The 22,663-nt window shown below is 40.5% G+C and overlaps 1 protein-coding gene across 1 annotated transcript in view; it reads left to right on the forward strand.

The window, feature by feature from the left end:
• The window catches only part of AMPH (amphiphysin), a 204,369-nt gene that overhangs the window by 128,201 nt on the left and 53,505 nt on the right, over positions 1-22,663 (forward strand). The window contains exons 6-11 of the mRNA XM_057731632.1: positions 5,472-5,579; positions 7,118-7,203; positions 15,376-15,451; positions 16,197-16,279; positions 18,661-18,799; positions 20,215-20,343. Coding sequence (XP_057587615.1) covers positions 5,472-5,579; positions 7,118-7,203; positions 15,376-15,451; positions 16,197-16,279; positions 18,661-18,799; positions 20,215-20,343 — 621 coding nt within the window. The remainder of the gene's footprint in view (positions 1-5,471; positions 5,580-7,117; positions 7,204-15,375; positions 15,452-16,196; positions 16,280-18,660; positions 18,800-20,214; positions 20,344-22,663) is intronic.

The following is a 22,663-nucleotide window of genomic DNA, read 5'->3' on the forward strand; positions in this document are numbered from 1 at the left end:
TATTTCTCTCAAGTCACATTTGGAATATTAGAGCACACACATAGGGTTTCGGCCAAGATAGACAATTGTGAAACCATTTCAAGTAATGAGCAGTGAAGGAAATAACAGTGTTGAACTTGGAAAGGAAACAATTTGGAGTTGGAGAGTAGTTGGGATAGCTGTTTCTAACAGTTGAAAGACTTTTCTTCTGTGAAAATATACAGAAGTGTGCCTTTACTCAGGGAATGGAAGTTAGAAGAAGATACGGACTCCGTCACTTCATAAAGTGAGTGCTGAGTGATTATGTAATGAATGAATGGGTTATTGACGCAAAGAAGGATCGTGATTGAAAACACAGTGGTGAATTTTTAAAGCCTGGAACACAGTTGACTTCCTTGACTCATTAAAATCAACAGGCCATGCATAGTTAAAACCTCAGGCAAATTTCCAAATATTTACAGCAGCCCATCAGCAAGGGCTGTGTGGTACCATTCATGAGGGGATGATGTTTGACTTTTCCAGCTGTGATTGGCAGGGCACCTGGTGTTATAGTTTTTATTGTGCAGCACTGACATCTAAAATCAATGTTATAATAAGAGCCAGCTTGTCACCAACCCAGGCGGGCTTACAGCTGTGAGCAGTTATTGTGAAATGCAGTTTAGGAAGAAAGATGGCAGCGAAGTAGAAGGACGTGGAATGCATCCCTCTCCACAGATGCATTAGGAATACACCAAAAGACGCAATAATTCCCACAGAGAACCAGCTGAACACCAGCAAATGACCTTGGACACCAGAAAGGACTGCAAAGATCCCGACATAACCGGCCTTTTTATATATTTCTATTTCTAGTTAAGTTTTTTGTAGGGCTGACTGTATCTCTCCTACCTTCTTATCATCTCTGTTATACATTTCTATTTCTTTCTTTTTATTTTCATATTTCCAGTCACACTACACTCTTCCCCTGCCCTGTCGTCTATACTTCTTTTAGTTTATCTTAATATACTTGTAAGCAATATTATCGGTCCTCTCTGTGTCCTTGCTTTATTCTCCAGATGACACACTGCTTTGGTATTTATTATTAGGTTTTTGTCTTTATCTTAGTTCTTAGTATAATTGTCTGATTTCATTCTGAGAATCTTCAGTCTGTCTGGTGGTACTCTAGCTCTTTTTTATATTTGATCCTAGCTTTCAGTATCTCCCTGGATTTGTGTTTGTGTATGTGTGGTGTTATTTGTTTGTTTGTTTGTTTGTTTTTGCTTTTGTTTCTGTTTTGTTCTCTTTGGGTTTTGGATTTCTGTTGGTTTTCTCTTTGAACGTCTGATAGCATACTGGGGTTCTTCTGTCAGGTCTTTCTAGTGTCTTATGTTCTATTGGATTCAGTATTTGTGTGTTTTATACATGTATGTGTTTCCTTGACTTAGTATTTGTTTGACTCAACACTCTGCCATTAGTCTGGGGCTTGGACAGTCTTCTTTAAAATGCAGTTTAGATTCTATCTTGGTGGCTGTGCATGAGCAGTGGGCCAAAATGAATTCCAAATTGGGGTTATTGCTGAAATTTTTTAAAACATAAGTAAACTATTTTCTTTACTGTGTAAGGTCAATGCATAGTGGGGAATCTGAAGAATTTTTTTTTTTTTTTGGTTGTGCTGGGTCTTAGTTGCAGCAGGCAGGCTCCTTAGTTGTGGCATGAGAACTCTTAGTTGCAGCATGCATGTGGGATCTGGTTCCCCAACCAGGGACTGAACCTGAGCCCCCTGCATTGGGAGCGCGAGTTCCCAACCACTGAGCCACCAGAGAAGTCCCAGAACTTTTAATTAGACCATTTAATTAAATGATTTACTATTAAGCTAGTAAATTTATTTAATATGATTTACTATTGCATGGTTAAATAAGAACTGTGTCATTTTCTATGTAAAAGCTATAGTGTAAAAACTCTACCCTTACATAGGAGATGTGGTTCTTTTTTCAGGTTTCCCAAATATCAGATAGGTAAGGAAATAAGATTGATTTGTTTTTCCAACACAAAAGTGTATGCATCAAAATGAGTGATGGCCCTCAAAATAGTTACTTCTATCATGGTAAACTGTAATCTGTAATTGACTTTTCAGTTACACAAGAAAATGACTCACATTATTTACTTCATTTCTTGTTTTTGAACAAAAAATAAGATGATCCAGTGGACTCTTCCCAGTCTTGGAAGTAATTGAATTTTGGCTCTTTTGAAAAATCAAATTTATCTTCCAAAGCATCAAGATTTGCTTTTTGGAAGATATTAAAGGAGACTCCCCCCACCCCGCCCAAGACCACAAAGCAGAGCTTTGTAAGAGTTTCCATAGAGTTGCACAAGGACACTGCCTCAAGAGACAGTGCTCCTTGGAAGGTAACAGACATCTACTAAAAGTAATGAGCTTTGTCACCTTATCAGTGCACTTCTCTCTACTCTGCCTGGGCTAATTCACCACATATTTTGAGTGAATGTGGTATGTCGGCTATACTTTCCACTAACACCAGTCAAAAGTGGTCAGTGCAGAGGGTAATGTGAAAGGGATTGGAAGCAGCTAAATGAGAGTAACTGTGCCAACCCACCTGTCTCCACCGGCCATCTATTGTGTCTTTTTTTCTCTAGTTCAATGACCTTTTCAGGCATTTAAAAGTGAAAAACCAAAATGTTGTTTATTTACCTTGATTTTTTCCATTTCCAGTACTCATTTCTTTGTACAGCTCCACTTGGTATTAAAATTCTTACATGGCAATGAGTTCCCCCAGCTTTTGTTTGTCTTTTAAAAAAACTTTTATTTCACCTTTGCTTTTGGAAGGTATTTTCACTGGGAATAGAATTCTATGATCTCTCTTGGTTTTTTATTTTTCAGTGCTGAAGGGATGCTACTCCATTGTATTCTGGCTTGCATAGTTTCTGAAGATTAGTCTTCTGTGATTCTTACCTTTGTAGTTACTGTTTTTCTTTATTCTTGATTTTAAGCAGTTTGGCTATGGTGAAGCTGTCTGTGTCTGGTTTGGTATTTATCCCTCTTGGGATTCTATGAATTTCTTGGATGTATACTTTGATGTTTTCCTTATTTTATAAAATTCTCAGCCATTATCTCTTCAAATATTTCTTCTGACTCTCTCATCTCTTTGAGACTCCAATTACACAATGTTAGACTATTTGATATTTGATATTGTATTAGAGGTCTTGTATGCGTGATTGTTATTTTTTGTTCTCTTTGTGCTTTAATGAGAAAATTTTCTGTTGATTTACCTTGAACTGATTGTTTCTTAGATGTTTTAAGTCTAATGAAAAAAATTCTCCAATATATAATTTTTTAGATTTCTGTCATTTCCATTTGATTTCCATTTAGCTAAGTTTCCATGTATCTGTTGAAATTCTCTGTTTTTTTTTGTCTACATTTTCCAGCTAGATACATTAACATATTAGTCATAGTTATTTTAAAATTACTGACTAGGGACTTCCCTGACAGTCCAGTTGTTAAGGCTCTGCAATTCCACTGCAGGGGGCATAGGTTCAATCCTTGGTCAGGGAATTAAGATCCTGCATGCCCTGTGGGTACAGCCAGAAAAAATATTACTGAATGATAATTCCAACATTTGGGTCATGTCTGAGTCTGGTTCTGTTGCTTGCTTTGTCTTTTCTTATGGGCCATTTTTCTTTTTTTTAATGTGTGTGTTTCAAAATTTTTGACTGAATGCCACACATCATGTATAAAATAGTGAAGACTGGAGTAATATTTATGCCTGGAAATAGGCATGCCTTTTTGTCAAACCAGTAGTGTGAGAGTTCAAATTAATCTGATTGCAGCTTGAGCTGGATTTAGGTTTTGTTGTTGCTATTATTACTTTCAGTGCACTATTGCTTTCAAATTCCTCTAGACTTGGGCTGCTGATACCTTGCATGTATAGTCTAACATCTGTAATATCTTCAGACTCTTGGGTTGAAGTCTAGTTTTTGCCTCTTCTTTGACCCATATTGGTTGGGCCCTTGGATGCCAGAGAGTTTTTCTCAGTGTTCCTGCTCCCCATCAGATATCAGGTGTTCTCATCTGCCTATATTACAGAGGAGGTCTCTCTCTGTACACTTGTCTTTCCTCCAGTGGTAGGCAGCTATTTCTTGTTATTCAGTGCTGGACTGGAAGTGGGGGCAAGGCTGTTTTATGTTATACTTTCCTGGCCTGTCTTAGGCAAAGTTAGCCTCATATCTGTGGCTAATCTTGAAGAGGAGTTTCCTGCCCCTGCTCAAGTGGGATCAGGCCTCTTGTTGTTGTAGGAGTCAGATCTTGGGCCCAAGAAGGTTTTATGCCCCTCCCCTATAGGTTGAGTTTTTTTTTCTCCCTCTTCTGTGTGTTACAATTATTTTTGAATATATCCTAGGGGCCAGGGGAATTCCTGTCCCTCCCCAGCGCCAGATTGGTTTTGCTTTCTACTTTTTCCCCAGAATCAGTGGATCTCTGCCTGGTCTCTGTAGACCAGAGGATCTGTTGTTTCCATCTCAAGTGGCTTAAAGCTTTTGCTTTGTGAAGAGAAAAATGTCCCAGGAAATGGGCAGTGCTTTGTATCTGTACCCCCATAGCAGTCAGAGATCACCTCATTCTTACCTGCACTGCAAGAGAGTGTCTTGTCCCCAGACTTTCTCATAGCATCCAGTGAAGGCCCAAGGAAGAGCTTGCCCATCAATGCAACTTCCCTTGTGTCTTGGACACCCAACCGTTCCAAATTGTTATGTTAGTCCACACTAGACCTTTAACAGTTTGTTAAAATTTTAGCTGAACTCGTCTTGTCCACTTGGATGGTGGCCACAGCTATTACCTGCCAAAGGTGAAATGGTTTGTGTGTCTTGCCTCTCCTTGAAGGGACTCTTCCTTCTTTGGAATTCAGGTACCTTGTGACTCCATATCTCTGATACAATCAAGACAATTTATGCTTTTATGGATTATCCAGATTTTTTTCTTTGTTAGTTTGGGAGTAACATTCTTTGCAGCTCTCTATATCCTAACTGGAAACAGAAGTCTCTAGAAATGAATATATTTTTTGTCTCCTCAGATAATTTGAATGAACAAAAGGGTTGATGAACACTTCTAGGAAAAAGGGTTTCTTAGGAAGTAAATCTGATTTACAGAACTGCTGTTTGTGTGAGTGTATTAGAATTATAAAAGCAAATCCTAATATAGTCTTTTACTGTCTTCAAAATGGAACATTTAAAGATTTAGAATAGAGACTGATAAAAAGTATAGGTTTATGTGCTTCCCTCAGCCAATTCTGGAATTTCTCTGGTCTTTGACTGCAAATTCTGCCTTCACCTCCTCGTCATTGGCCTAATTATTATCAGAAGGGATGTATTTGTCTACTGAAATTTTGGTTCACCTCGATCTCTGGTCAAGGTCCTCAGCTACTCCAGACAAGAACATCATTTTGGCAGGCAAGAAGAGACTCTATGACCGTGTCTCTTTCTTAGTGCACATGTTTCCCTGTTGGCAGAATCGCATCGCAAAGCGCAGCCGGAAGCTAGTGGACTATGACAGTGCCCGCCACCATCTGGAAGCTTTGCAGAGCTCCAAGAGGAAGGACGAGAGTCGCATCTCTAAGGTAGGGACCGATCCCACTGTTGTCAACACTCTCCGTATCCTGTGTCCCATAGCAGCTTTGCTTTTGAAAATGGGATCTTTCCTTTCTTGTGGAGATTGGAATCAGGACAGAATTTAAACTGAAATATGGTGCTTGTGGGCTGCTGTTCATAATTTTTAAGTAACAATAAAGATTTTCAGGTCATTGTAGAGTTCACATGGGTGACACTGACTCACATTTTAAACATGATAAACGTTCTCCCCCAACAGTACTGACTGATCAAAGAAGGTAATGTGTCCTTACATTTTTTCTGTGGTCGTGGTCTATACTTGATTCCAGAATGTGGATTCAGCTAGGAAATCAAGTGTGAAATTCGCAGACGTAGCTTGTGCTTGAGAGTACAGATGTGTGCTACAATTGTATGACATTCATTTTCTTTTAGAAAACCCACTTCTGGAGCTTTTACCATGTATGTCAGTCATTGACTGACAGTCATTGACTGACAACTCACTGGCGACACCTGCTCACTTCTCTCTTTACATCCAGTCTTGCCTCCCGGTGTATGCCCACACACAGCTTCCTGGATGGCCTTTCTACAACACGTACCTAGATAGAGTTTCTCCACTGCTTAACTCTTTTAATGGCTCCCATTGCCTGTAGAAAAAATTCTAAATTCCTTAGCATGGCCCAAGTGAACTTCACAATTTGGTTGTGACTCACCTCTCCATCCTTGTCGACTATGAAGTCTTCTTTCCCCTCCTTTCCTTCCTCAACGCACATCCCAAGCTAGAGACTCCATGACTTACACACCAGTTCCCAAGCAGCCGCAATAAGAGCTGCCCTTCACTCGAGGCCCCGGAGATGCAAGGCACCATGTTCAGCACTTCATTTACATCCTCTTTCCTGAATACTTACAGCACGTGTTAGGTGGGCATTGCTATGTCCCTTTTGTGGATCTGAGGTGCAGAAAGATGGAGCAATCTGACAAGTCCATGTTGTTGGTGATCGAACATCCCAGCCGGGCAACTCCACCTTTTATGTATTGCAATCCATTCTCCATCCCCTTTGTTAGCAGACATTTGCTAACTCTTCAAGGTTTGATATCAAGTTGAAATATCACCCTCCCTGTGGAATCTTCTCTATTCCTTGCACCATGTTACTTAACAGCATTCTCCATAACAGCTTATAAGCCCTCTCTTGTAGTGTAATTGCTTAGACTTCCCAGTACATGAGGATTTTCTTGGAGAAGCATCCACATCTAGTATCCCAAGCAGAGCAGTGTATGTGACAGGCAGTTAATGCATTTTTGTAGAATGAATGAATCTGCCAGAGATGCAAGAGCAACCATTGTAATCAATCATGTTTTCCTTTTTAAATAAGATTTAATATCTCACTTTTATTGAAAAAAAATCTTGTTGATTTTAGCCGGCTTTCTCTTTCCCAAAATGTTTCCAGGATGCCATAAAGCTATTCCTATTTTATATTAAGTGATGTTGTTGTGTCTAGAAATGGCTTGTGTGTATTTGATATTTTTGTGTAAACATGTTATGTTCTTCTAGGCAGAAGAGGAATTTCAGAAAGCACAGAAAGTGTTTGAAGAGTTTAATGTTGACTTACAGGAAGAGTTACCATCATTATGGTCAAGGTAAAGATGTTTCTGTACAGGGTATAGAAGTTCATGAACAGTGAATATTCCTTATCTTGTCTTATTGCTTGTGATGCTTCAGCACTGTTCAATAGAAGTGTTCATTAATCTATAATTTCCAATATGGTAGCTACTTGCCACATGTGGCTAGCTGTTGAGCACTTAGAATATGGCTAGTGTGACAGGGGAACTGAATTTTAAATTTAAATTATTTTGTTTTAATGCTTTTAAATTTAAATAACCTAATGTGGCTAGTAGCTACCACATTGGATGGCACAGTTTTAAACCTTGGTATATTTCTCAGGTGGAGACCCAAATATCAATTAGAGGCATTAGGAGAACTGTCCTTAACCTTGAAATTTACAAGGATACCCTTTTAGCTCTTGGAAGAACTTCCTTTATTCCAAGAGTTCGTCTAGTCTTCTGTCTTTGATGCCAAGCCTGTACTTTCAGCCTTTACCTGTTAACCTGAACTTCATTTCCTATTTTAGACACTAAATATTCTTCTTATTTACAGGTCCTCTGCATTTTTCATGCCATTAAGTGCAGTTTTCCCACTCAGTGGTAGAACAAGAAGTTCTTGGGTGAAGTGGGGCCTTACGCCTCTCAGTTTCCATCAGCACCCCCATGCTACAACCCTGAATAAACAGAATTGTGCTTGTCATGCAACACTGCTTTAAGTCAAACCCTAAATCTTGGCGAGGATGCGGAGAAAAGGGAACCCTAGTACACTGTTGGGAGGTTGTAAATTGGTACAGCCACTATGGAAAACAGTATGGAGGTTCCTCAAAAAACTAAAAATAGAACCACCATGTGATCCAGCAATCCCACTGCTGGGTATATGTCTGAAGAAAACAAAAACACTGATTTGAAAAGATCACACACTGCAGTGTTCAAAGCAGCATTATTTCCAATAACCGGGACATGGACGCAACCTAAGTGCCCGTCAGAGATGAATGGATAAGGATGTGGTATATTTATATACAATGGTATATTACTCGGCTATAAAAAAGAATGGAATTCTGCCATTTGCAACAACAGGGATGGACCTAGAGGGTACTATGCTTAGTGAAATAAATCAGACAGAGAAAGACAAATATTCTGTTTTAGCCCTTATATGTGCAATCTGAAAAGTGAAACAAATGTATATAACAAAACAGAAACAGACTCACAGATACGGAGAACAAACCAGCACTTCCAGTGGGGAGAGGGAAGGGGGAGGGGCAGGATGGGGCAGGGGAGTAAGAAATACAAACTACTATGAACAAAATGAATAAGCAACAAGGATATATTGTGCAGGACAAGGAAATATAGTCATCATTTTGTAACAATAGATTATAATCTATAAAAAATTGAATCAGTGTTGTATGCTTGAAACAAATGTAAATCAAATATACTTTAATAAATAATACAAAATAGTGTATCTTCAGAGGAAAAACAAATTCTCTTGCTCAACTTTGAACCAGCTTGTTGCCCCTAAAACGATCTTATGTAGGAGTTCTAGAGCTTCTACGTATCCTGCAAAATTAGAAGCATTTTGAGGGTCTGGAGAGTTTCTGATATTTGTCCGATATTTTTCCAGATGTATACCCAGGAGTGGATTGTTTTCTTTGATAATCAGGAGTCCTTTGGTTTCCCCATATTTAATGACTCTAAGACTTTGAGGCTGGAGGCCAGGAATGATGCTACTAAAAAGACAAATGCAGATGTTGAAAGAATGAGTAAATTCAGAAAAGCAAATTAAGTGAAATAAGTCAGACAGAGAAAGACAAACACTGTATGATATCACTTATATGTGTGTATGCGGAATCTAAAAAATACTATAAATGAGTGTATATGTAAAATAGAAACAGACTCAGAGATATAGAAAATAAACTTGAGGTTACCAAAGGGGAGAGAGAAGATGGGGGAGGGACAAAATAGGGGTATGGGATTAACAGATACAAATTGCTATGTATAAAGTAGATAAGCAAGAAGGATATATTTTATAACACATGGAATTATAGCCATTATCTTGTAATAGCGTATAATGGAATATAATCTGCAAAAATCCTGAATCATCATGCGGTACACCAGAAAATAATATAGTATTGTAAATCAGTTATATTTCCGTAAAAAAATGAGATTACTGGGGTCATGGCGGTCAGTGAGCTAGGAGTTTGTTTTTTGGTTGCATACTCGTGCAGGTGTCGAGATCTGCTGTGTTAGTGTTAGGATTTGGTAAAGGAAAGAGGGAAACCATGAGACGTGCCATTGTGGACTGTGGGTTGGGTTGTTGGTGGGGGAGCGGGGAGGTTGAAGGATGAGCTGTAAAGAGGCGTGGGGTGAATCTCAGAGGACGGAGCATAAATGAGGTCAGAGGGTCGAGGGGAGCTCGAAGAAAATTCTTCTTTCTCCCACTACCCCCCTCCCCATGGAAAGTGAGAGAGGGCAGAGTATTTTGTGTGTGTGTGTGTGTGTACATAAAGCTTTTTTATTTATGTGTTATTTTCATAATATAATGGCATTTATCTTGTTTTCAAATTGGTTTTAAGAGTCTTAGAACAAATGTTCTTTCTTTTTATGTTTTCTTTGTCCAGTTTTTTTTATTGAAGTATAGTTGACTTATAATGTTGCGCCCATCTCTGCCATACAGCAGAGTGACTCAGGTGCAGCCACTATGGGGAACAGTATGGAGGTGCCTCAGAAAACTAAAAATAGAGTTACCATATGATCCGGCAGTCCCACTAATGGGCATATACCTGGACAAAACTACACTTCAAAAAGATACATGCACCCTTGTGTTCATAGCAGCACTCTTCACAATAGCTAAAACATGGAAACAACCTAAATGTCCGTCGAATGGTTAAAGAAGATGTGGTACATATATACAATGGAATATTACTCAGCCATAAAGAAGAACGGAACAATACCATTTGCGGCAACGTGGATGTAACTAGAGATGATCATACTAAGTGAACTAAGTCAGAAAGAGAAAGAGAAATACCATGTGATATCACATATGTGGGATCTAAAATATGGCATAAGTGAACCTATCAAGGAAACAGAAACAGACTCATAGGCAGAGTACTCTTCTTCCATTGCAGGGGGCTCAGGGGGAAGCAGTGACCAACTCCCTGGGGAGGGGGCAGGCTTCCCTCAGGGCAATGCAGAGGGGAGAGCGCCCTGGCTGGCACGCTGCGGCTGTGGTAAGCTCAGCTCTTAATCCTTTCCATGGTTTCCAAGAACAAAGAAACGTCTTAATAAAGAAATTAAGTTGTTCTTGACAGCTAACCAGAAGGCACCTGCGGATGCCTCAGACAAATCATTTGGGGAAATGGTAATGTCTCAGAGTCCCTTGTTTATGAAGAATTTGTGAAATGAAACCTCCCAAGCAGATAATATCGGAATTCAGAGTCTGGTACTCTTTGTGGGTGTATATCTTACTGCTGGTGACGCTAGTTTTTTACAGGCCAAGGTTGTAGTCAGACTGTGCCCTGACAGTGGAGTGAGGGCCAGCTTTGTTCATTGGTTTGTTTATTTTCTCATTCATACATTCACTCATTTATTCATGGACTATTTACTGCGTGCCTGTTCTCTACCAACTACTATATTAGGTACTGGGCCTATACTCGTGAGCTAGACATAGGCAGTCCCTCCTTTGAAAGAATCTCTGGTTTCATAAATTGGAGGGAATCACTATAGGATAAGTTGCATCAAAAATATTGAACTTTTTTTTCTAAATTAAATACATCCTAGGTGTTTAATTTCTGAGTTCTCAAAGGAAAAAATTAAAATATTAGAAAATTGTAGATGTTTGTCTGGTCATTCTAAATAAGGCATTTCTTATTTAAATTACTGCGCCAATTTTTTCTGTAAATAATCATTGATATAAACAAGTTAAAATATGCTGTGTATCAGGAAAGAATTTAAAGATAGAAGAATGGGGATTCTTGTTTTTGCTAAATGTATTCAAGGTTCAGTGTGTTTAATAGAAAATTCCTTATAAATAAGTAAGAATAAAGCAAGCACCAAGAAATAACCAAACAATATGAATAGATGACTCACAAAAGGAGAAATTCAAGTGGGCAATAAATAAAGGAACAAAAAAGTATTAACTCACCTTTCATTAAAGGAAGATAATTTTTTTTTATCTCCATTGGAATAGAATTGCTTTACACTGTTGTGCCAGTGTTTGCTGTACACCAGAGTGAATCAGCTGCATGTATACAGATATCCCCACATCCCCTCCCTCCCGCGACTCCCCGCCACCCTCCCTGTCCCAGCCCTCTACGGCATCGCCCATCATCGAGGTGATCTCCCTGTAGGAAAATAATTTAAAAGCGGGTGAGATGCTGACTGCTTCCCATCATATTCGCAGTGGTTTTGTGTGAAGTCACATTCAAAGTGAGGGGAATAGAAGGGGGAGCAGGTCGGCAGTGCCCCTCGGAGCTTCTGTCGCTGTCCCTGTCACCCAGCATGTACAGTCAAGAAGCGTATTCTGAGGACATAGAAACGCCGGGCACAGAGTTCAATTCGTAGATCTTCGTTGGGGTTTTGTTTATTACAACGACAAATCGATGCAAATAAAACAATACCCACCAATCAACTTCAGCTACACCCCCCTCCCGCATCTGCAGCCTGTTTGTCCTCTCAGGCAGATGTTAGCAGCTTGCACAGGGCCCACCGCTCCCCTCGCCTCTTGGTTCCTTCAGCTGTTTCTGACCTAGCTGCTGACTTTTGGTATTTAGCTGTGTACGGCCTTTTGTGTTAACTTTAACGTTCACATGCTGTTTTGAAATCTGCTTATTTCTCTCACCGGTATGATTGGAGCATATATGTGCATCAGTCAGCCCTCGGGTGCTCCTCCAGCTGGATGGTTTGGTCCTGGAGCTACCTTGGCCCAGCACCAGGTGTGTACCCAGAGCTGGAAAGGCCCCCTGTCGAGTAATTGAATGATTGGGGTCCTAGGCTGCCACTTAAAGCACCCCAGGAAGACGTCTCTGCAAACCATACAAGAACTGGGTCCCTCTGCATGGTGTTGTCAGGACACATGCAGTCTCGCCTCTCCCATCCAGCCTCTGTCTCAGCTTCCTCAGATACAGGTCCAAGCCTCTCCTTCCCCAGGTCAAACACGGCCACAGGCTGTAAGTACCCCTTGCCTACAAAGAAATGCATACTTCCTGGTCTGGAAGGTCCTCTGTCTCCCCAAGGCTCTTACCGGCCAGGCTTCTGATCTGACCCTGCAAGTAATTAGTATTGAATATTTCCCGAACACACTGTGCCAGGATTTTCTTTATTAATTGTGTGTGTGTGTGTGTGTGTGTATACAAACATATACATGATTATGTATATTACAGTTGACTCTTGGATAATGCAGGGGGCTGGGGTATTGACCCCCGTATAATCTAAGCTCTGAGTACCGCTAGCTCTGCCTCAAAAACAAAAGGATTGATCAATGACTCGTCCAAGGGCAGGAAGCTGAAACACTTCAGATAGAATCAGGACTCAACCCCTAGTTCTTTCGATTCCACATATGATGATTTCTGATTGAACACAAAATTTCCCCCACACTTAATTTAGTTTAATTTAAAGCTCTGTCAAGTGAAAATAGAGGGACTATATTTATTGAAAAAAATCCGTGTGAAAGTGGACCTGCACAGTTCAAACCTGTGCTGTTCAGAGTCAACATGCTCACTGTAGATAAAGAACATTAAGCCTGAGTGAGACATTTGTCTTTCTCTGTCTGGATTATTTCACGTAGCACAATGCCCTCCAGGTCCATAGTCTTGTCAGAAATGGCAGGATTTCCTTTTTTCTCATGGCTGAATAATATTCCATTGTATCTGTGTACAGCATCTTCTGTATTCATTCATCAGTTGATGGACACTTGGGTTGTTTCTGTACCTTGGCTATCGTGAGTAATGCTGCAGTGAACATGGGAGTGCAGATATCTCTTTGAGATCCTGTTTCCATTCCCTTCGGCTATATATCCAGAAATGGGATCATATCATAGTTTTAATTTTAGTTTTTTGAGGAACTTCCATTCTGTTTTTCCATATTGGCTGCACCAATTTACATTTTCACCAACAGAGCACAGGGTCCCTTTTTCTCCACGTCCTTGCCAGCAGTTGTTACCTCTTGTCATTCTGAGGATAGCCATTCTAAGAGGTGTGAGGTTATACTGCATGGTATCACTTTTATGTGGTATATTTTTAAAAAATGACCAACTTATAGAAACAGTGTAGAAAAGTGTTGCCCGGTGCTGGAAGTAGGGAGAGGTTGGTAAAAGGTTTAAATTTTCAGCTCTAATGAATAAGGACTGAGGACCTTAATGTAAAACATGGTGACTGTAGTTGATAGCACTGTGTTATATAATTGAAATTGGCTAGTAGAATTTAAATGTTCTTACCAAAAAAAGGAGATAAATATGTGAGGTGTTGGGTGTGAATTAACTAGATGGGGGGATCCTTTCACAAGGTATGTATGTATCAAGTCACCATCATGTCACTTTAAATATCTTACAGTTTAATTTGTTAATTAGACCTGGGTGAGGCTGAAAAAAAAAAAGATGAGGAAAGCCAAAATAAACTAATCTTATAAAGAAAAAAAAAGATTAAGTGAAACATGACAGGAATCACAGTACAGGTTAAGCCAGAGGAAAAGTAAGTCTTACTGGTAGGATGGATTTTAGCACTCAACTATTGTTTCATCTCTGAATCTCTAAACTGAGCTTCTAGCTTTTATTTTACTAAAATTCTAAACCACCTAATTCATGAGAAAGCACTGAAATCACAGTAGTCACTCTTAAGAATAATTTCTTGGCAAACATTCCATGCTTTTCTATTGCGTTTTCCTCCTTTTGCAACCAAATACTGGTTCTCCACTTACTAATCGCATGGCCCAGGACAATAAAACTTTGTGCCTCAGTTTTTCTGGACATAAAATGAGAATGACTACCTTGGGGGTAGTTATGAGGGTTGTGACAAAATATATGAACGTGCTTAGATGGTTCTTTTTATTGGACTTAATGATGGTGAAACATTTAACCACCTCTACCTTTTGGAATTTGTCTCACCACAAGGCACAGCTAAGCCCCTTTTCTCTACCTTTTCATCTCTTTGTTTAAGTAAGAGTGGTGCCTACTGTGTACGGGCCCATTCTTTTTCCCCAATAATAAGTATTCTTATTATAAATTCCCTGAATATATGTTTATCCCATATATTAGGCCTATTTAGTATTTCTGGTCCTTTCTTGCTCTTGATTGGGATTTGGAATCTAACCAATCAGGTTTCTGGGCTAATTTTTGAGACTATCATTGAAAAAAACCTGAATTAAATCAAAGTAGTAATTTACTCAGATGGAGTCAGAAGGATTGAATTAATAAAGTCCAAAGAGCCCTCATTTAGAGCAGGGGGAGCTTATACTGGGGATACTGGGCTGAATCCATTGGGCTGACTGGTGTGCTTACTATTAGGGACCTAAAAATGAAGACTGAGGGGACTTTGCTCATTTAGAAAACCCCCCACATGACTCGGCTTCACAAACATGTTTGAGGTATTGTGAATGAATAGCTTGTGTTTTTATTTGTTCAATGAAATTACACTCTTACTTGAGCTGAAAAATTGTAATTAATTTGTAGGTTTTTTTATTTCCCTCTATCAAACAAATTTCGGAATCCAAATATATGATACCAAAACTAGGCCATTTATATTCTGTAAAAATTAATAATAAACTTCTCTATCTCAAAACCTTCACAAGATACAAAGCTAAAATACAAATGCTTAGGGCAGTGGTTCCAAAAGTGTTATCTCTAAACCAGCAGCATCAGTATCACCTAGAGCTTGTTAGAGATTCAGATTCTCAGTCCCCACCTCAGACCTACTGGATCAGAAACAAACCTCCCGGTGATCCTTGTTAAAGTGTGAGAACCATTTCTTGAGGTATTAACCACATTTTTGGAAAGGCTGTGCTCTACACCAGAAGATGCTATTTTTGTTCATTAACAGATTGGGAAAAGTTGGGTTAAGTATTTTAGGTTAAGTATTTTTTTTTTAATCGAATTTAATCCAATGTTATTCAAAAATATGTAAAGAAAATCTGCTTTTAATATATGTCACAGCCACTGAAAATACAGTTTTGCTCACCAGTCTTTCCTTTCTCTTCTTTCCTCTTTGTATCTCCACATGGTAGACGAGTTGGATTTTATGTCAATACTTTCAAAAATGTCTCCAGCCTAGAGGCCAAGTTTCATAAGGAAATCGCAGTGGTGAGTAATAATGATTATTTTTCCTTATGGAATATAAAGTAAACGAACATTTGTTCTGGAAGCAAATGAAATGGCACAGCATTATGGAAAGAATCCACCGTCTTTCATGTTTCTTTTAATAGCGTGTTATGACTCTCAGTAATGTTTCTACATTGTTTTGTAGTGACCGCACGGTTCTGTGTATCTGGTAAAGATTTTAGTTTGTGCTCTTATGAATCCCTGCCTGCGTGTTACAGTTTTACAGTCTTTTTTTCCAGTCAGTTTTTAAAGTTGGATTTTCAACTCTTTAAGCTTAGGAAAAATTGGTCTCCAGACATCCAGATAGTCAGCAGCTCTGTCATTGACTACTATTTTCTTAGTTCAGCAGGGTGGTTGTATGACTTTGTCTCTAACAGAATCAATGTAAACAATAAGCGTTTTTCTGCTCTGATTTATATATGTAAATAATAAGTTATATCTGTAAACAAGTTTATAGAGCAGAAAAACACTTATTGTTTACTTTGATTCTGTTAGAGATAAACTAAATATATATTGGTTTATTCGTGTTTGCAACCTTACAGTTTTGACATGAATTTTAAATTGAACCCTATTCAGAAGTTAAATTTTCCTGGGACTATCGTCAGATTCTATCATACTATTTTAAGATCCTTAGCTTTTCAGTAAACAATTCCTTTCTGGGGGCAATAGCCTGAATGTGCATCAGAATGACTTCCAGCTAATAGACAAATGGCGTCTGTCCCCTTAGCTTTGCCACAAACTCTATGAAGTGATGACGAAACTGGGCGACCAGCACGCTGACAAGGCCTTCACCATTCAAGGAGCTCCCAGGTAGGCCACGTTCATCAGAGCCAAGTTCACGTCCGTGTACCTTTAAGGCAGGGATTGTTGCAAATTCTGCAGTGTGTACCAGCCTTGTTTACTCACCCTACAGAGATCTAAAACCAAGGAGCCCTTCCATCCAGAGGCTGACACCAGCCTGAGTTCTGAGCTTTTCCATTGACTTTTAGCCTTCAGATGTATCCCCATGGGCTTTTGTCATTGTCACAGTAGAGTTGCTATCTACCTCTTTTTGCTTTCCAGAAATTGTGCCAATTTTTTACATATAATTTCTAGTTGTGCGCTTGTTACTTTATTTGGAGAAGAAGGGAATTCCCCAACTCACAACAGCTAGTCCTGATACTTATGATTGGTGTTGAAACCTTTAATGAATCCATTTTGGGGAAGGAAAGAGGAAGTCAGGTGAGACCTTACCATCATCTTACCTCCTAACTTGACCTTGCAAGCACTGTGCTGTTTTGGTTTTGTTGAACATTGGTTTGGTTTTATTTTGAGTATGCCAGTCAGATACACCAAAGGCCCAGTGGTCCCTAGGTGAATGGGCTACATGGCCAGGGTCTGGATTTGCAGCATCTTTCTTCTGTGATTTGGGAATCCCTTTTATCCATCCTTCTCAGACATTATGTTCTCAAGTAAGGCAGGCTAGCGAGGCTTGGGTTGGAAGCCAGAAAACTCAGCTTTCAGGTTTCTGACTCTGCAGTTAATTTGCTCTGCCTTCCTTGAGTAAGTTCAATAACCTCTCAGGTTAAAGAACTCATTTTTTTAATCAATAGAAATAAAAATGTGTTGTTGAACTAAACAGATTCTATGGTAATACACAGTCCTGACATTCTGTACTTAAGATTTTAGCAGCAATCAATATGATACATACGCATTTTAAAAAATGCACACAGGCACCACCACCTCCATATCTTAGTGTTTGGAACTCTCTGGAAATAGCTAATTTTCTTATTTGATGTTCCTTGGTCTAGCTGTACTTGTAGTCACTACTCTGGCTGCTATTCTAAGTGAGCATTAAGTATATTTTCTTTGTCGAAGGGAAAGAACAGTTGCCTAAAAGAATACAGGAAAGGGATAGAGCTACTGTTTCCAAAAAGAATACAGGAAAGGGATAGAGCTACTGTTTCCAATACAGTTATTTCCATATGAGGCTAGAAACCAAGAAAGAATCATAATAAGAATATGGCAGTGACATTTGGGTGATTTAGAAATGAAGTGCATGGGAAAAGGTTGTTCCCTTATACAGAGATGAAAGGAACAAAGGCATCTGGAAAGTCTGATGTTGCTGAATCAGATACAGTGAAAAGAGAGTGGGGCCACGACCACTTAACAAATGTTCCTTTCATTTTTTTCAACGTTCCTCTGCAGAGCGAGGTGGTGAGTGAGCTCAGTGGGGTTTCCCTTAGGCATAGACTGGAGGCTGTGCTTCCCAAAAGAGGCCATGATTGCTGGCACGGTCCCAATCATGCGTGTGTCTGTATCCTATCCACGGGACCCATTCCATCAGCCCCTTAAATACCTAGACCTTGCTGCTGTGTACGTGCTCATTTATTTGGGGTGCAGACCTTGTTCCCGCAATCTGTAGAGTTTGGAAATTCCTAGAGAGTGGAGTGTATCCCGCGTGGTGTCATAGCCGTTGCATTTGGGCTGATGACTAGCATCTGGCCTGGTGCCTGGAACGTGGTGGGCTCTCAGTAAACAGCACGGGCTCCCCTCCATCACATAAAATGCATGCACATTTCAAGCTGTCTGAGTTGTCACTGTGCTATAAGGTGTAGAAAGAGAAATAACGAATTAATTTCTAAATGTTATCAGAGAGCACTCCTACAAAATCTTAATGAATGCTATCCTAGAGGTGCCTTTTCATAACCCGTTTTTCATTTGGGGGGTAGGTTTTGCGATAGATTATGCCACAGCAAGATTTCTCTGATGAATCGAAAGTGAAATTAGTTCAATTAATTCAGCTTATGTTTGGAAGATCCTTGCAGTGGCCCAGTGGATCCTTGTCTGGCCCAGTGGAAAGAACAGGGGTTCACGTTACCAAGGCCTGAATTCAGATCCGCAAAATTGCCCAGTGACTTCAGGGATTTTTATCCTCTCCATGCCCTACTTTACTTACCTGTGAAGTGGGGGCAATCACACACGGGTCTTGTGATGACTAGAGATAATGTATGAATGGGGTCCTGCACACAGTGGACAGTAAAAAGTACCAGTCAGCGCATCACCGCTACTCATAACCAGAATTAACAGGGAGAGGGAGTAGATAACCAACAGTGCCTGTGATCCCTCAGGGTTTCCTGTGGGATGAGGGCCCCTGAGAAATGAGTGCTGTTCCTTAGAAGGCTCCTTGCTCACTCCCTGTGTTCGTCCAGCGACTCAGGTCCTCTCCGCATCGCAAAGACGCCGTCGCCGCCCGAGGAGCCCTCACCCATCCCGAGCCCCACAGCCAGTCCCAATCACACGCTGGCACCTGCGTCTCCTGCACCGTCCCGGCCTCGGTCACCCTCGCAGGTAGGAAGAGTCACGTGTATTGGGTTGGCCAAAAAGTTCGTTCGGGTTTTTTTTTTGGTAAGATGTTATGGAAAAACCCAAAGGAACTTTTTTTTTCCCGTGTTGAAATAGGGTTTATTTAAAATAGTTCTTTGTTTAAAAAACCAAAAAATTTAAAAGTTTGGCTTTTAGCACAAATCCAGGCCACAACAGCCTTCAGAAATATTAAAAACATCAGTGAACACTCTAAGTCTTCCTTAAACCTAATATGACAAGTTCCAGTCTCGTACTCTTCAAGGCAAAGTTGTGTCCATCGATTTTCTAGTTGAATGAACTTTTTGGCCAACCCAACATTAGGGGAACTGGAAGAACTCGTGCTGAGTTGACCCCACTTGGGATAATCCTATGGGGTGGGGACATTGACAAGAGTTTCCAGTCGGGGACACTTCGAGGTGGGAGCCTTGGGCGTTGTGGTCGTCACTAAGGAACCTACATCCTTTTCTTACTCGGATTTTTATGTTTCCTCACATACCCTCTGCTTGAGTGTGTTGAGACATCTTTCCACAATCTCAGCTTCCTCAGGCTCACATGCTCTCCTTTTCTCAGAATCCTGTCCTTCAAGGCTCTGTTGAATCCTACCTTCGCCATGAAGCCTCCCTCCCGTAGTGCTTTAGGTAACACCAGGGGCAAGAAAGGTCATGCCGTTTATGTCATTTCACCTTTTTTGTGTCACCCACGGTATATTGGGTGTGCACTCAACAAAAGTGATGGGACAAGTGATTGAAAGAAACAGAAAGGCCCAAGCAAAGATAAATACAGAGAAAAATGGCCACCCTTATCATCCCTGCTTTTGGAGAAAATGAAATTCCTATGGGGAAATGTGACGTCTCCAATCCAGTTTAAGCTTTCTTGTGTATGGTTGAAACTAAGGAACGTTGTAAGAAGATGTGAATAGTGAATAGATCTCTAAAATGCTTACTTTCCAAAATCCTGGCGTGCAGAGTGAGATGTGTGCTGCTGATGGCGGTCTCACTGACTCCAGGGCAAAGCTTGCTGGATTTTAGTTCTAGAAGTGTAGCATACTGTTGAAGTAAGAAATCATTTTCAGTTGACTTCAGAGAAGGTATTGCCTTAGCTTAACTTGGGAGGCACAGGTACATGGCCCCACAGTCCTGCCTAAGCACTTGTGTTGTTGAGATGGATGAAACCTCATAGCCTGAATTTTCCTCATTGGACCACTGGTTGTCAGAGCTCCAAGGGCCACCCAAGCAGGCGTTCTTTGCCTGAATCAGGTGGGGTTATTTCTCTATGCAGACCCAAATTTCAGTCGGCGATCAGTCTGTTCCCCTAGTTCTGTTCGCCTGACATTTCTGCATGTCTCCCATGCCATCTTTGCCTGAATTAACCCCTGTTTGTTTGTGTGTGATGCTTCTTAGACAAGGAAAGGGCCTCCTGTCCCACCTCTCCCTAAAGTCACCCCGACAAAAGAACTGCAGCAGGAGAACATCATCAATTTCTTCGAGGACAACTTTGTTCCAGAAATCAGTGTGACGACACCTTCCCAGGTGAGTGCCTGCTACACAGCTGGGATGTCCTCGAAAGCACCACGGCAGAGGAATTGTCAGGGCTCAACTCTAAAGAAGGTGGCAGATGAGAGAGCCAACAATGTAATTTTAGTTGTCATTCAGGTTTGCTTTAATTATCAATACTTGGTATGTCTAAAGCGTTCTCAAATGGGAGATGTGCAGTATTTGAAAAGACTGATTTTTCCCACTAGCAAGAAGTGTACATCCTTGCTATAGAAAGTTGGGAAAATACTGAAAAGTGTAAAGTAAAGAATTTTCATAAGCTCTTAAATCATTCCACTCTGACATAGCCCCTGTTGCATTTTGGTTTATTTTCTTTTAGTTTTTTTTTTTTTTTTCTAGTTGTATATCAGTTTTGCAGCACAGAATTCAGATTGTATTGTTGTGTATTCCTGACTTATCTGCTTAATCTTATAGAGCATTTTTTCATGTCATAATATTGTCTTTTCCAAGAAAAAAAAAAAAGATTTGACCAGAGTAGTCTATGAGATGGGTATAACCAACCCCTGGTGGTGGCCACAGGTTGCTTCCACTTTTTCTGTTCCTTCACCAGCACCTTAGTGAATATCAATATATATTAATTCACGTTTGCACCTTTTATTATTTCTTTCATATTGCTCCCTAGTAGAAAATAGGAAAATGCAGTTTAAAGAGGTGAGTATTAAGTCTTTTCACCTTTAGCAGGAGTAAGTATCCATTTACATGACTTGGCAAAGGGAACGGTCATTGTTCCCTGTGCTCTCAGACACATGGGTGTGTGTGTTCTGCCTACAGCTACCCTCGAGGGACTGCACATGTGTCCCAGCTTGGTTGTCCCATTGCCTCAAGAATAGCTTTGACTTCCAGAGCTGCCCCTAATGCCATCAAAGCCATCTCTTTAAGAATGAGCATCCTCAGAGAAGTCATGCCAATAGCATTTTCTCCTGGTGTTCTCAGGGTCAGAATTAACTTTAACATTTTGCAAAGGGTGCAAACCCAACATTGTAATTACGGAGTACATCCGTAACAACACTATGTCCAACATCCCGATTATAATCGCATCCTGTCGATAATAACAGAGGTAATGTACTCAAAACAAGCATCTCAGAAGAGAAAAACGCAGAAGCAGTGCAGTGGCACCTCACACTTTCTCATCTCTTTCAAGAGCATTTATGGATGGGTGCTTTTAACCATTGTTTTCCTTCTCCTGTTGTTTGTATAAGATGCTGAATTTGGGTAAGCTAATTAGAGCTTGCAGTGTGATTTAGCAGCTCCTCTGGGGAGGGGGAGTTGCACATTTATCAGTGCATGGACCAATTATATCTATGATTCTCAGTTGCCGCCAGGGATAGCGGTCTTAGAGCCAAATGATCTTACCCAGCATCCGCTGTGACCTGGGCACCAAACTTGAGCGGTTCTCATTTCCACGTTGTGCTGTCCCTTTGTATTTCTAACAGCTCGTTCTGTTTTTAGCTACATCAGTTTGCAAGTGAGAGTGTTTTAGGGTGATAAGACCCTTACTCAAGTTGCTTTCACCTGGATCTCCCATGATTATCCTCTCAGTTCTATCACCAATAGAGAATATGGCCACCTAGAAGCCGTGTGTATTTAGCTGAGGACGTGTAGCAGCTGAGGCCGCTGAAGTAGCGGAAACGTGACACATAGACTAGTTCTGAAGTAAAGATGGGGTTCAGAAGAGTTCTTTCTTTGAAAATGTGTTTTATTTGCAGTTTGATGGCTCACTTAAGGGTCCTTCACAGTGGGGGATAAAAAAAGAATCAAAGCACTTCTGAAAATTACAGTTGCCAGAAGAGGCACCTAAGTCCTTCCAAGAGTGTCAACTTCTGCTGGTGTTGTTAAGTTAGCATGATGGGCAAAGTCTAGTTAGGGGAGGGGTGCTTCTCTGGTGGCACAGTGGTTAAGAATCCACCTGCCAATGCAGGGGACACGGGTTTGAGCCCTGGTCCAGGTAGATCCCACATGCCGTGGAGCAACTAAGCCCGTGTGCCACAACTACTGAGCCCACATGCTGTAAATACTGAAGCCCGGGTGCCTAGAGCCCATGCTCTGCAACAAGAGAAGCCACTGCAATAAGAAGCCCACGTGTCACAATGAAGAGTAGCCCTCGCTGTCTGCACCTACAGAAAGCCCACGTGCAGCAACAAAGACCCAACGCAGCCAATAAATAGAAAGAAAGAGAGAAAGAAAGAGAGAAAGAAAGAAAGAGAGAAAGAAAGAGAGAAAGAAAGAAAGAGAGAAAGAAAATTATTTTAAAAAAAAGAGGGGAGAGGGAGAGGAAGCAGTTTTCCAAGCAGAAACG

Source organism: Hippopotamus amphibius, chromosome 4 (genome assembly GCF_030028045.1).
Source record: "Hippopotamus amphibius kiboko isolate mHipAmp2 chromosome 4, mHipAmp2.hap2, whole genome shotgun sequence".
Taxonomy (NCBI): domain Eukaryota; kingdom Metazoa; phylum Chordata; class Mammalia; order Artiodactyla; family Hippopotamidae; genus Hippopotamus; species Hippopotamus amphibius.